Source organism: Numenius arquata, chromosome 17 (assembly GCF_964106895.1).
Source record: "Numenius arquata chromosome 17, bNumArq3.hap1.1, whole genome shotgun sequence".
Lineage (NCBI taxonomy): Eukaryota > Metazoa > Chordata > Aves > Charadriiformes > Scolopacidae > Numenius > Numenius arquata.
The window spans coordinates 719,093-734,897 of NC_133592.1; the positions used below are offsets into that span (position 1 = coordinate 719,093).

Consider the following 15,805-nt stretch of genomic DNA (forward strand, 5'->3'; position numbering starts at 1 on the left):
AAAACCTGCACAAACCCAACTAGACATCCCTCATACATTAATGATATATGATGAAGAGTTCTATTCCCTTCATCAATCTTCAGCTACGCATTTACTTCAATAATCAATACTCCAAAGTTGTGATGTGTCCACAAATTCATGGCCCCACATCAATGAGTCTGTTCACTCAACATCTCCTAACATGAAGTCTCAGGCACTGTCAGTCATACTAATCTCACCACCCACATTTTATTGTTCAAGATTCAAAAGTACTTAAGACAACAGAAGCAGTAAAAAGCCTTGTGACTTTACATGCCCATTACCACGACTGGGTTGTTTAAAAACTGGAGCTGTAATTGCAGCGTATGATTATAATATGCACAACAACAACATAGACCCAGAGAGAAGTTTAAGGCACAGGCAGGAAACAGAATCTGAAGTCAAAGACCTTCTACAGGAACCAGGAAAGGGATGCAACAGTGCCAAAGGTTTGTCCTCCCTCTCCCCAATATAGAAATGGCTCCATCATCAAATATTTTACAGTATTCTTATTACATTTTCTGTTCTTTTTATATAAAAAATAGAAACCTGGACTAGGACAAGGCATATTGAGCAAAAGTCAAAGTCAAGCATATCTTCTCTGTCCCAGATGCTAAAGCAGTTCTAGGCTTCCGGAGCTGTCCTGTTTGATGGACTTTCAGGAGCACCCCTGAAACTAATGGACCCTGTTGTCTTCAGGATACTTGCTGCCAAGTATCCAAAGCCATAGAAACTATGCAAAACATCTGCTGCCACGAAATGATGATACGGCATATACCAAATTATGAATAAAATAAAAGCCTTAAATATTTGTAATATAATGTATTTATATTCTAAAATTAAAGTGACACCTGGCCTTGTACCAGGTTTAATAATGTAGAACATAATTTTGGTTTTGCAAAGTGTTCAAAGAAACCTGAGCTCAAACTTAATTGAACGAACAGAACTTTATACAAACATGACAACTGAACTGTTCCTCATTCTACAGCATCAGGGAGCTGACACAGGACTCCAGTTTCGCAGAAATCTTAGAAATAAGCTTTGCTGACTTCTACACGTATGTCAACAAGGGCAGGCATCAGTTTTACAGCCCACAGTATTTATCAGGCACACCTGGGTATCTAAGGCAGAACAAAACACTAACGTACTCCTCGGTGAAACAACTGGCAATAACAGCACACACACCACCAGCGTAAAATCATCTAACGCAGCAGCATGCTGTGCAGTTGGCACAAGGACTGTGTGATCTATTAGGAAACAATACCACTTCTGAGAAAAAATATAAAATACACGCAGCACCTGCACTTTAAAACCCTCTTCAGCATCTACGCAGTTTTTCAATGCTTTTTTAGAGTGAAATCAGGGATATTACTGCATAGGCAATTCAGAAACTAACACTGAAGCACCTATACTATTTGACCCAACACACAGGCCAGATTCAGACAAGCAAATAGCAACACAAAGAAATAAATTACCATGAGAAAACACCTCCTTTTTTACCCACTGATATATTGGGATAAGAATGGAATTTTAATAAGTTTTCATATTTAACAAAATGCACTCCCCCCCGCCAGCTTTTCAGATGGTTTCAACAGTTGTATTTGCTTGTCATGGACATACAATGCAACGGAGACACCACAAGACACAGTTTTACTGAGCTGCACAACTGTATTTATTGAGCCTTTATTGTGTTTTAAAGCCTCACACCTGAGGATCTCTCAATAACATCAAAAGGAATTATGAACAATATCTAGGCAGCAAAATACTGGAAACAGAGTAAGAACAAAATTATGTTTTTCTCCCTTCTTTCCGTAACCTTGCAACATTTGTCTCAAGGGGCCTACAGACAGAAGAACTGAAAAATACCCATGTACAGGAATGTCCCTATTGCCTTCTGCTGTGTTTGCATCCATTTGTATTAACAGCAAAGTCCCATTTTATAAAAATATACCCAACAGATGTAATTTGCAAAAGCCAATGACAAGAAAGGAAGATATAAAACTGACATACTTGGAATGCTCTCAAATTTAATTCATTTAAAGTAAAAGTTGGCAAACAAGGTAAGAGCAAATCCAAAATCTGACTAATTTTAAGGTACATCAAACTCAGTCAACTAACCTGCCATGATGGAAACACCTGAAAAAAATACATATATCCTTGTTGCATTAGTCTATTTCTATATTTATTGTAACATGTTTTTTAACATTTCCTTCAAGTCAAACAAGTTCAGGGAATTGTTAGGTTGAAATCTATTTATTTTATAAAATTCTGGAATGGGAGAAGATTGAGATGCCCAGACCCTATCATCACCTTGCAGGATGGCAGCATCTTCAGACACACAAAAATCCTCTGTGGCTCAAAGCCTGGGTGCAAAATATGGAGAACTGGTTCAGGGGACAGGTACTAGAGAAGAGGCGGCCCCAGGCAATGGTTCTTTGCCCAGAGAATCAGAAGCTGCCATGGAAATGCACACAGTGTGACACAGAAGCAGGAGGAAAGACACTGCAGAGACACCCTCTCACAAGCAAAAGCAATTATGAGGGGGATGGTTTTGCACCTTCCTGAAGATCGTTTCAGCTTCTCTGCAGAGAGAAGTGGTAAGAACGCAGGTCATGATTACTAACATCATCACCTTTGGAAAAACTTTTAAAATCAGCCCACTGAAACACTAACATACACAATAGCTTCCAGAAGACGAGGCTTATCTCGGCACTCTGCCAGAAGAAACATTCACCTTTTTTTAATATTAATGACCAATTTCTTGAGAACTTCTCTTGAATACTTCGACATGGCTTCTGGCTGGTGTTCTGGTGAGTAAAAAAAACAAAGTAAAACCCCAACACAGACTACAAGTTGAAAGAAGATAAACTATTCTTCCAGCTCCTCCTCGTACATGAATAATGTTCTGTTTACTGAGGAACTAAAATAACACATTTAGTGCACATTCCAGAGAAGTTAAAAATGCTATTAATTTTAAATGAAAATGAGTGAAGTATCTGTGCTTTGGAAAGAGAGTTACATTGACAACAACGCTCAGCACTTTGAAATAAGAATGTCTCTCTTCAGCCTGTACCTTGCAGTATGCACTTTTCCCATATTTAATAGTAAAATAAGGAAGGATAGTATCTGATGCACTTTTTTTTTTTTGAGTTGCTACTTTTCTTAACATGTACTGAGGAGACACACTCATGTGCTTTATTAGTGGTTTTGAAACCCAAGCATACAGAACCCCAAATTCTAGCCGTCTGATTCCTAAAGATTTAAAATTGGAAAATGGTTAATTAAATTGGTGCCAATATTCATTATGCTATCATTCCAAGGATCATCTGGAGGCAAAAAAAAAAAGCTCATTTTCAGAAACACAATCTTCATAAAGTTTTGCTCCCGAATAAAAAATACAACTTCCAAATGCAATTACAAACTGCATTTATCTATATGCAAAGGCTTGCAACACTATTAACAGCTTTATACAATTATTTTGATTGAAGCTAAAGGAAAAAAAAAAAAAGAGGCAACGGCTGCAATCCTAGTTAGAAAATACAACTGTTTTGTCAATATGGATTATTTTCTTAGCAAAAAGAAAAAAAAGAAAACAACTTGCCAATTATTACACAAGGTAAATAAAGCCTTGAGTGTGCCATACAAGCTACCTGTGCTGATCAAGGTCCATTCGTAGACACTTCTCACAGTGTCAAAACCTATTTACATAATTGTAAATGAAGAGCAAATGTTTTTCTACATCTTGACTGGCCACTGTATAAAGACAAAGTATTAACTAGAATTTTGCAGCTTCATTTTAAAAACTAAAAACCAGCAAGTTGAGAGAGTAATAATGACCATATTTTTGGTGTTTCTGGACAAACTTGCATTTTTGAGTTAAAAAAATGTGTTCCTGTGTCAGTCTAAATAAATTTTTTAAAAGACATTTTGTCAACAATAAGAGACAGACAAAAATAATAATTCCAGTAAGCTCCTACATTTATAGGTACATACTCTAGACTTCTAATAAAGCTCATTTGATTAGAAGTTTTTAATTAGTAAAGGCAGGATTGTGTTTTCAAAATCTACATGAAGTCACTAGAAGATACTCTGAAAAAAAGGCGCATGTGTCTGCAGCACCTTACATTCCAAGTTATACAAGAAAGGAACCAAAAAAACCTTCATGTAAATTGAATTATAATTAAAAGATCAGAGTAAGTGACAATGAAAGTCACAGAACGATAGGTACACACGTGTTCGGTTGCCTGACTTACAAGGTAACTGCTATGAATCACATTTACGGAAGGCAGGATTCATGAAGAGCTGCAACTGAAAAATTAACAGCTGATAATCAACTCCCAAGTGCTCCCAGCCTCTACATGCCTTCCACAAGCACTGCTGAAATCAGCCAGAATTATAATGTTCAACATCTACAAGAATTTAAGAACACTTAAAGCGTAGTTCCTGTTATTAATTATACACAAGAGCCCTTCGCTCTTAGACTTTTATGCTTTTTACTGAAGATGTAAAAACTGAGAAACTGAGCGAAAAGTATTTATCAAATAATTTATTATTTTTACCTTTCACCCTAAAGAGAAACAGCCCACAAAAAACAAACATAAGAAATAATCATCATTACATCCTAACAGTGAAATCTGGTTTCTTTATCTTTCTACAACTTTCTTACCAACATTTCATTAAATTCTACTCATGGCATAAGTCACTCTCATCCACAAAAATCCTGTATCAAATTAACACCATATGTGGCTCCATATCAGCAGTTGATGTGCAGTATTACACCAATGCAGAGGGGAAAATAAAGAATATGCCAAACTTTTATCTCGCCCAGGACTCAAACTAGTTTATCTGTCAACTCGGAATGAGCTATCACTCCCACATGTTTAATTAGAAGCTGAAGTGCTTCACAGAATTACATCCAGGGCACTGGAACAGTCAGTTTCTTTTAACTGGAACACACTGCTGGGATATCTGACTGATTCAAGTAAACAACTCAAAACTTAACATGTTACAAGTGTGGGAAGGGTGAGGATGGTTTTGCCCTTGAAATTTAATACGAGGAAAAAAAACTTTTGCTGCATGCTAAGATTTAATTATGTTCCAGTTTTGATGAGCACAGTATCACCAAGGAAACTTTCTAGAAAACCAGAAGTACAATGGCATATTTCTCTATTTTACTGTCTCATTCTATGTAGAGTGAATTCTATATTTAGTGAATTGAGTATTATGCATCTATTTGATATATAGGTTTTTATGATGCACATGGTTGTAGTAACAGAGATTCCTCACAAACATGGATACCTGTATCTTCACCCTTCTGACAAAGATGCCCTACTGTCCTTTCTACAGAGCAATGATGGTCAGACACAACACATCCCCTTTCCGCATAGGAAACAACTGCGGAAAGCGTGACCAGTATGTCTATGCTACCAAGTGATGCTCCAACTGGAACAGATTTGTAGAGGAAAACAGTGCTAAGAACTAGAGACCCCTGCAGTCCCCGTTTCAGGGGGTTTATGTGGGGTGAGCTGTAGTGACCCATCAACCAAACATCTTTTAGCACCTGGGGGACTTTAAACATGCTGTGTATCACAGCACTCTGTTGGGTATCGCCCAAAGGAAATCCCAGTCCACCCAGCAACGCACACCAAAGCGCTCCAAAAGCAGGGATGACTGGGATACACATTTCCAAAGGGCTTTCCTGATGTGAACAAACACTGATCTACTGGCACTCATTAAGACGCAGGATTTCCATCTGCATGTCAATGCTGTTCTCAGTAAAAACTTGGAACATGGGTAATTTTGCAAAGATCTCTCAGAGTTCAGCTGTGGGGATGGGAATAGAATCTCACCTTACACTGGGATCAGGCAATTAACAGCAATGTATTTCCTCATAATATGGCACATATGCTGCAAAGGGAAGTGAAAGGGACAGCCGAAAGAGGGGAAGAATAAATAAATAAAAGCTGACAAGTCAAATGCACAACAAGCATCTTATCTGCATTCTTATAATCTGTATGTCAGATTATCTGCAGATGATGAAAATCACTGTCCTTTTGAGAAGGATTCCACAGATACACAGTCCACAGATTAGGCTGAGGGCAAAAGGCCAACGGGAAGGACAAAGCTGGCTAGAGGAATCGTGGAAACTAACTGTGCCCAGACACAATTTTTGCTCCCAGGTGTTTGGTTTTTTTTATTTTGTTTTGGTGTGGGGTTTTTTTGTTGTTGGGGAGGATTTGAGTTTGGGTTCCATTTTTGAACAGATACCTCCAAGCTATATGCACGAAAATACATTAACGAGTCAGCTGCTTTAAGTATATCTATGATAAGTTTCCATTTCATAAGAGTTCATGCTGACTGTTAAGTTACATATAAGGCATGGACAGTCACAGACTCTTAGTGACTTCCATGGAATTCATTTCTCAATCTCAGGCTTACAGAAACATTAATGTAAACTGCAGCACATGACTAAGAAGTAATAGAAAAAGTGCAAAGAAAAACACACACATTATTGAAACTGTGGTCTGTAATATCCAATCTTACCACAAAAACGATAATGATACCAGAGAAGGAGTCCTGGCGTAGAGAGGGGAACTTCCTTTGTATCTTATCCACCCTTTGGCAATAACACTTCCAAGGAAGGAACACAGAAAATATTTTCTATGAGACGAAACACAGCAATGTAATACATTTTCCTTTTTTTTTTTATTTTGTTACAAAGGAAAATGAAGATAGTGAAATGAACAAGAAACTGCTGGTAGGGGAAACAACCATAAGGAAGGAAAACCAAGAACTAAGCCGTGATCCATACACAAGAGAGAATTAACTGTGTTGCTTCCCCTATAAACCTGTTATAACAGAACTGAGGATTAACAGAAACTGTTCAGGTCAACCAGGTCACAAGTGTTCAGAGGTTTCCCTGGTTCAAATCACTAGATCAGATCCAGCATTAAAAATTAATTTCTTGACCACCTCCTCTATACAGACCTTTAGTAACACTTTTTTTAATAAAAAGAGATGATTTAAAGAGGAGGCAGCATCTGTGGATTCTTTGTTCTTTTCACTGTAGAAGAGAGGTCAAGAACTAGCGGATAAAAGATAAACAGCACAGAGGAAATGAACGGCTGGCTTAACGTGCCAATGTTATGATATTTGCAAGGACAGTAAGAAAGAATAAAATCCAACCATTTCCATTTTTAGTGAAGTAGTTACTATAGCCATCTTACGAGCCCAGAGCCAGCAGTGTTAGGAAGTGTAGCTAGCATGGCACCAGCTATTCCGAAAAGCTGACCACATCAACTTCAGATAAAATTCAACATTCAGAAAAAATAGTCTGAAAATAAATTGAGGGAAGATAGGAAACAAAAGTGGAAAGACCAATAGTTGCACAGATTGGATAACTATAATAATCTGCTTTAATCAATGTCCGTAATTTTTATTTAAGTAAATCAGAGAACAAACCTGAAACTCTTACTTCACTAGTTATTATCCTTAAGCCAAATGTATTTCACAGCTGAACTGTAGCAGAATATTGCACTTCAGTAGACCCTGCAGAAATCACGAAAGAGGGAAAACTTGCAGTTGGTAACTACAAGTTTTGATTTGGAGAGAACTGGAAATTAGGAAAAATGTTTCCACAGAAAGTGTTCTTAAGCCTTGGAATGGGCTGCCCAGGGAAGTGGTTGAGGCACCATCCCTGGAGGTATTTAAAAGACGGGTTGACATAGTGATTAGAGACCTGGTTTAGTGATGGGTTTTTTTATCAGAGTTAGGTTGATGGTTGGACTAGATGATCTTAAAGGTCCCTTCCAACCCAGACAATTCTATGATTCTATGACCACAGGTCCTTAATCGGGAACATGAGTGGAGTGCATTCATATTACCGTAACTAAAAATATTTTCACCTCGAGGAAGTTGCTGAGCCTTCAGTGCTGAACTTAACATCTAAACATAGATAAACACAGGTTCTTCAGCATACGTTTGTCACATCTCAGTGAGCCACTATTTGTTGTGCTCTCTTCACCAGAAAAAAAAAACCCCTTTTCTTACAAAACAAACAGAAAGGAACAGATATAGGTTATACTCAGAGTGTAACAGTGAATATCAAAAGAACGATGAAGCCAAAGTGTAGCTTAAAAGCTCGCTTAATTTAAAGTCTGCTTTCTTAAAAGAGGAACTTTTATACTATGGCAGACTGAAAAACAGTTTAGATTATTCCATTTTTCACATTCCTCTTGCAGTACTTCCAGGTGCACATCAGAGAAAAGCTCTCAGTATTACAGACAGCTTGCTGTCCTGCTTGACAATGTAAGAAAACAAAACAAAGCCTTAACGCACTTAAACAATCCTACCATCATGTTTTCACTACCACAAAGACAATCAACAGAAAACAGCGAAAACAAAACAGCATAATAATAACTCCTGCTTCAAAAGCACAGTATTTTAGAATAGTTCCAACAATAGGACACAAATCTCAAACAGCAAAATGCTTCCTGATATGTTTTACTATCTCCTCTTATCCTTAGGAGAAAGTTAATCCAGCTGAACTCTTTCAAGTTCATTTTCAAATTCACACATTACCAAAGACAGGCCCTGACCTCTTTCACTGATACTTCTTGACCCTGAACCCGCTCTCTGAAAAAACTTATTTCCAATAATGCACCAGAATTCTGCAGCCTCTCCAGGAAATAACTCATCACAACTCATAGCTGTAAACCTAAGCAGCCTTTCAGAATATCTGTTTACCAGTACATATAGTAACTACCTATAGTAGAACACATGCATTAAGGAAGACAAACTACTTATGACATGGACTGTCTCTTGCTAAGCATTTGTGCGGTAATAATGCAATTACACCCTGACCCTCTGCCGCATTAAGGGCTTTAAAAGACATACCAAAATTGAATTTATTGTCTTTTGCAAATTCATAGGGATCCCATAAAAGTAAAGAGAAAAAAAAGAATTTAGCAAAGCTTTTTAATGAAATAAAAGCAAATATTTCTCTTCAATTCCAAAGAACTCATGTAAATGTTTTTACGTAATGCTGAAGCTGAACGTTGCAGCAGAAATACAAGCATCGAAATCAGAAGACAAAAATGATTACATACAATCGAAAACACGTTCTAAGGCTCAAAGTAAGCCTGATGAAAAAAGGTATTAGTGGTCCAAAAAAAAGATCATTACAGTATAGCATTAAGATTTAATTGAAATAAAAATTAAATGTAAGCATAATATAAAAATGCTTTCTTTCGAGGGTATCTCAAAAATAAAACTAGAACTGCATTTATTGTGACATTTTTTAAAGGAAGTTTCAAAAATATATAAAAGCATACTGTGTTAGCTGCAATGTTTAGTACTGCATAAACACTAAGTTAGGACTTTTGTTTAATTAAAAGAATTACTAACACAAATATTCATAGAATAATTGCCGTTTCTAAGAGGATGCGTTACTATTATGGACCTTTCCTCTTCCCTCTGGTAATAAAGCCACAGGAATTTAAAACAACTTTGGAAATAATAAAACCACCAACTCTGAAACCTGCCTGACACCAGGTTTCTGTCTAGCACGAGATTTTACGACACTCTTGAAAACAGCTAAAAAAGTTTCCTATAATGGAAACTCTGACGGACCAAGAACTATAGTTATACGGGAGCTGTCACTGTAATATTCTTTCCTTTCCTTCATGTCACACCAAAATTTCCATTTTATTCTTCAGTTGTCATTCTTTTCTGTAAAGGTAGTCACTTTAATTAAAGAAACTAGGGGGTTTCTGCAACCTACCTTCTAGTTTCACACTTTTTTTTTTTAATTCTTCATGTTTTCACTAATTTTCATTACTAATTTTTCTTTCCAGCTTTATCTGGTGACTTTTTAGATGCAATCTTCAGAAAGCTGAAAAAATATGACTCAGCTGCTTAACTTTATCATGGAGCTTTGTTTTTCAAGACTATTGTCCCAAGAGACCGAACTCTTTGACTTTGATGGCAATCAAATTTAATGAATGAAAGCAAAAACTCCACTACCTAATTAGTGTGCCAACAATTTCCTACAAAATTCCTGAAATTTGAATATTTCTTAGAGATTTTGACTGTGTAGTAATACAGACAAGAACACTGAATACAACAATCTCCATCACAGAAAAACTTGCTCTGAGGCATACGAAAATCAGGTTTGAACACATTTAGATGCCTGAAAAGCATCACTTCCGAAGTACTTAAAAAATAATTAAAAAAAAAAAAATCAAATTGTTCTGCTGCTTTTACTCCTAGTTGTGTTGTGCTCATGCATGGTGCAAACTGCAAAGCTTAAGATAGATAGCTGTATCATTTAAACGCAGCCCCAATTATTCTTGCTATACCAACGGAAATCTCTGACGAACATCCAAATAATTCCTTAACTACGAATCACTGAGCTGTCCTGAATGGGATTCAGGAAGTGCCCTTCCTCTGCCAACTGAGGACTACAGACTTATCTATAGCACTGCTCTGGATGCGATGAGTAGCAAAAACCAGGAGGATACCTGCAGAATTTAGTATTAACATCTTGGGACACAGATAAATTTATATACAAGATTCATAGTAAAACCATGGCTGCATGCTTACCTTAATGCGGCATGCAACGCTTTCACCATGTCTCTCTGCAAGTTTCTACTTGCAGAAAGAAAAATATTTATTGCAACATCTTTAAAAGACATCGTTCTTTTACATTCAGTTTCTCAGGGGTTTAATTTCAAAAAGCATCAACTTCCACAAAAATACCACAGAATCCATAATTTCACCAACTACTAAGTAAAAGCAACATTCAGGATAGTCAAACATGCTCTGAACCATTAGCAAATAACCATTACAAAAATGTAATGAAAGAAACAACCAAAAGGCTAGCTAATGAGTACACAATGTACATCTGCAGGTAAAATGACGGGGAAGACAAAGAGACAACAAAAAGCCTCATCCTAATTAGGCAAACATGTGACATAGAAAAAATAAGTTGGGTGTGGTTATTTTATGATTAAATGCTAAATAATGATAAGAATTTGGCAAAAATACAGAATATGTGAGAATACAGTATATCATGCTCTGGCTTTCATGTATATAGTTATCTCCCCCTACAGCAGCTTTCAATTTCTCAAGGTTATCAGAATTTATTAAATTGGTGATTTTGTAGGGGTGGATTTTTTTGTAATTGGGTATTACATAAGACAGAAAAATGCTGCCTGTCCTAAAAAGTATTTCAAACCAAAGGTCCTCCTAAGCATACAGTGCACGAAAATTAAAACCAGGGAGTTTGGGTTATGAAAAGAAGCCATATGACTAAAAAGTGAATCCATTTTCCAAGACGCCCACACAGACAAGAGCTTCTGATGTGAAAAATGGTCTCTGCAAAAGCTAAATTGCACAGATTATTTTCACGAAAAATTAGAAGCTGCACTACATGCAGATTATATGACATTTACTGTGATGAGATTTTTTTTGTGCTATTACAGTACAAACAATAACTTGATTGTTCAATGTATATGCTATAAGTGCCAATGGTTATTTAATTGAATAATTGTCCTCCTTTAGAATTTACATAGGCAGAGATGCTTGCTTAGTTCTTCCAGGCTTGTTTCCCTCTTGCTGCAGGCAAGTTTTGGCTGCCTTCAAAGTTAGACGCAACAATGCGCACTAGCCAACAAAGCACTTGGGGCTTACCTTGGCACTGAAATCCTTGCTTCCCAAATCCCCTGCAAGAAAAAGAAAGAAAAGAAAAAAGAAGACCTGTCTTAGTATGTGTAGTTATAATTTCTTCTCAATGATCTATATCAACATAAAAACAGAATCATATTAAATAACTTCAGGTTTTGCTAAGACAGCAACAGATTTTAAAATATACAACACAGAACAGCCCACCTATTTCAGAGCAGAGAACAATAGCTGTCACCAGCTATGTCATTTCAGCTTCTGGCAACAATATTTTTATTATTATTATTTTACAAGCTATTTTGGATCTACAATTATCATCCTCTGTGATTACCGCATAATATTCCAACTCATTTAATGTCACACATATACTTAACAGCAATGTAAAATATTCCAAGTTCTAGCAAAGGCGTATAAAACAAACCAGATTTAGTTTTTCATCCAAATTTTAGGACTGCATGCCAATGCTGTTCCGCCTCAGCTAGACACCAGTTGTTTGTTGTATGGGGAGAAGATGGGCCCATTGGTTTCCTATTGATTGTTCTCCCAGCTTCCTCATTCATTTCCATAACAAAACACAAGTGTGTCTGTAATACTCTACCAATGAATCTGGTGACACACAAGGTTGTACTGGTATCCAGAGTTCCAACACATTCCAGTACCTCTGGCACTGTTGTTGGTTTTATTTATTTGTTTATATTTAAACATTCAACATTCTCTTTCCACAAAAATAAATATTTTGAGTGCCCTCCCTATAAACATTTCTCTGCATTTTCCCTCTTTGCAGAATGTTTTTATCTGGAGAGCTGGAGCTGCTTACCCTAAGAGACAAATGAGCCAAAGCCATGAACTGCAGGAGCCAGCCAGTAGGCTGTACGCAACTAACAACATGAAGTTTAATTATAAAGCTTTGTGGAACTGTTTTTAAGAAAATCGTATCAACATTTTTCCCACTTTATTTATTTATTTAGAGAAGAAACAAAACCTTCAGTACACTGTTATTTCAGGTGGAAACCGAAATTACACAGCTTGGAGCATTTCCATACATTTCTGCGCAACAGTCTCGACCTGTTACTGTTATAAGCAGGCCTAAACTAGTAAAACCAGAAGAAATATAGAATTTGTGTTGCTTGGCAGCATATGTGACTATACTATACTGTCTTTCTGCTGCTGGTATCTCTTGTCTTCACTGAAGTAAAAAGCATGTACTAGAAGCGTGCAAATGCGACTGCATTAAAGCTGACAGGACTATGAACACGAAACAGACTTCAGATAATTTTTCATCCTTTTGAACACTTTTTCATAAAGAACATTCCTCTTCTCTAGTCTAGAAGCATACCCATTCTTCAGTGCTTGAGCTGAAGCCATAGACCCACCAGCTGCAGTCCACTCCCTGATCAGTTATAATGTATTTTAAGTAAAAGATCTTAAAAAAAAATATCAACACTTGTGAAACAAAGTAGATACATGAAAGTTGTTTAAGAAGATAAGAGGCACTAAACTATTCCAGTAAATATTACCTGGCCAAACGTAATCTAAGAAAACAAATCTATTTGTGTAGTTCATTGAAAGGTAGCATTTACTATTCTTTATACCGTAAAACATGTTAATTGGCACATGTCCTGTTGGTAACAGATGAAGCATTTTTTACGGGTTATGATACTTATTCAAGAGTTGCCCATCTTCAAATAAGGAAATGAGAGGTTTTCAAGTTGTCACACACTCGATGAATGTTAAGAGCTTCCTTAGCAAGAAAAAGACAAAGAGCACAGCTACTCTTGCCACCTGTCAGCTACAGGAAACCCTTTCATTTGCACATCCATCCTGTCAGCGGGTGCCTTTTCTCGTGACAGCATTCCACTTTGTTTTTTAATTGTGCTCGTTATCTTCACAAACACAGTCTGACAATAACCCTGCAGCATTCTTTCACACCTCCCAATTCATTCTGGTTTATATTAACTTTGAACCAGTTTCTGAAGGTCTCTTTTACAATACCAAACTGCATTTTTTTTTTCAAAGAGAAAAAAATAATAAAAAAGAACAACTCAAAAAGCTGACCTGTTTCTCCTAATTTCTTCTGCAGTCTACCTATCTCAGTTTTCCTTCCTTTCCTGTCCTCCCTTTACTCCGCAAATAGATTTCAATAATTTCTGGAGCAATCACAGTCTATTCTTCAGCACGCAACCCAGGGAAAACTCAAGAAGGAAGGCAAAGCTCTGTGCCCAGGGGCATAAATAGAAAGGAAAAGAGCAAGACACCTGCCCACAGACACAGAGCCGGCTGGGTGCAGACCCCTCTAGACCTTTTACAACTTTGGCTAAAATAAATCACAGCTCTCCTCTTCAGCAACGCAACCCGCAGTGAAAACTCCAGCAGCGGCGCAAGGCTGACGCTCAGCCACCGCGCAGGTGGAGGAGAGGAAGCCCGAGCTGTTTGTTTTGGGCACTCGCTGGGTGTACAAAACACAGGGGCACACACCCGCTCCTCTTGCCTCACCCGGCCGAGGGCACAGGGAACGAGCCAGCACCTCCACTCGCCCACTCGCCGGCCGAGGGCGAGCGGAGGGCGCGGGGCGGCCGGGGCCCGGCAGCGGCGGGGAGCGCCGGGCGGCTCGGCCTGCAGAGGAGCTGCCGCCCTGCCCAGAAGAGGGCACGGCAGGAACCCCTAGGTATATTTTTCCTTAACAGCTTAGTGATCAGGGTGGAGGTAGGAAGTTTTCCTCCCTTCCCCCCCTCTCTCCAGCAAGAGCCCTTCTCTTAAAAATATCCCTCCCTTTCCTAACCACGTACTGTGCGCTCCAGCCTCCCTGCCCTCCCTCTGCAGCAGGAGGAAACAAAGCAGGCACGGATCGCAAAGTTAAAGGCAGGGCTGCAGAAGTTGTGCCACACAGCAACACCCACAGCCTGAAACAGAAAACGCCCCGTCTCTCCCGCAGCAGCTGTAGCGGCGGCCGAGCTCCCCTCCGCAGGGGACGGCGGGCACCGAGGCGGGGGCTCGGCGGGTGAAGTCAGCCAGGCCAAGCAGCACCCGGGTCGGGGGGGGGACGACGACAGGGGGACAAGAGGTGAGGAAATGCAAATCTGGATGATCTGGGAAGAGACGTCCCCCAGCGTGGCTCTTCAGAGCCGGCCGGTCCCTGCGGCACCGGCCAGCGCTGCCCCCCCGAGCGCCGGCAAGTTCCGGGGCTCCCCCCGCCCCGAGACCGGGGTGCTCCAGGCTCAGGCAGGGGCCCCTCGGAGCCCCACCGGGAGGAGGGCGCGACAGAGCCGGGGGCAGCGAGGCGACACGGCTCTGCCCCACCGAGGCTCACCTGCCCGACCCAGGGGAAGAGGTCGGGGGCAGCCAGGGGGGAACCGGCGGGTGGGACGGGAGGGACGGCCGCTCGGCGGCGGGGTCTGTCCCGGGGTGGGGGGGATCCCCTACAGCTGAGCGGGCGAGGGGGGGAGAGGCGCTGCGGCGGGTCTCTCACCAGATGAAGTCGGTGCAGTGGCTGCAGAAGGTGGGCTGCTTGAAGAAGCGCGCGATGAATTTGTGCTCCTTCACCTCGTGCACGTTCTTCTGCCTCAGGGCCCCCTTGCGAGCGAACCGCCGCGCCGCGTCCGGGGCCGCGCCGGGCTCGGAGCCCGGGAACACGTCGGCCATAGCGCCCTCCTCTCCACCCCCCTGCCGGCAGCCGGGCCGCGCCGGGAGTCGCCGCCCCGACGTCCGCCCCGTCCGGCGGCCGCCGAGTCTCTGGCAACGACGGCGGCTGGGCGCTGCCTCCCGCTCCCGCGCCTGACGTCGGAGCCGGCGCGTAGGGAGCGGGAGGAGGATCCCGGCCCCGGGCCCCGGCGCGGCTGCTCCGCCCGCGGGGTGAGCGAGCCCCCGGCCGCGGGCGGGGCGGGGAGGGCGGGGCAGGCCCGGCGCGGGGCCGCCCCCCGCGGGGCGGGAGGAGACCGGGGGGGGGGGGGGCGTCAGCACCTGCCGCCTCTCGTCAGCGGCGGCCGCCCCTCACACGGGCTCCAGCGGCTGCTCGCGCACGGCCGGCTCCCTCACGTGGGCTCTCGCCGGCTCCTCTCACACGCGTCGGCTTCCCTTACACACACACACCGGCTGTCTCCGCACACTG

At 40.8% G+C, this 15,805-nt stretch overlaps 1 protein-coding gene across 3 annotated transcripts in view; it reads right to left on the minus strand.

Annotated features, from left to right (window-relative positions):
* PRKCA (protein kinase C alpha) overlaps positions 1–15,425 on the minus strand; it is a 149,982-nt gene extending 134,557 nt beyond the window's left edge. For all 3 annotated transcript variants that reach the window (XM_074160330.1, XM_074160329.1, XM_074160328.1), the window contains exons 1-2: positions 15,167–15,425; positions 11,710–11,741 (exon numbers count right to left, since the gene is read on the minus strand). In XM_074160330.1, the coding sequence (XP_074016431.1) occupies positions 11,710–11,741; positions 15,167–15,339 (205 nt within the window). In that variant the 5' untranslated portion in view covers positions 15,340–15,425. The remainder of the gene's footprint in view (positions 1–11,709; positions 11,742–15,166) is intronic.
* Between the last annotated feature and the right edge of the window lie 380 nt (positions 15,426–15,805).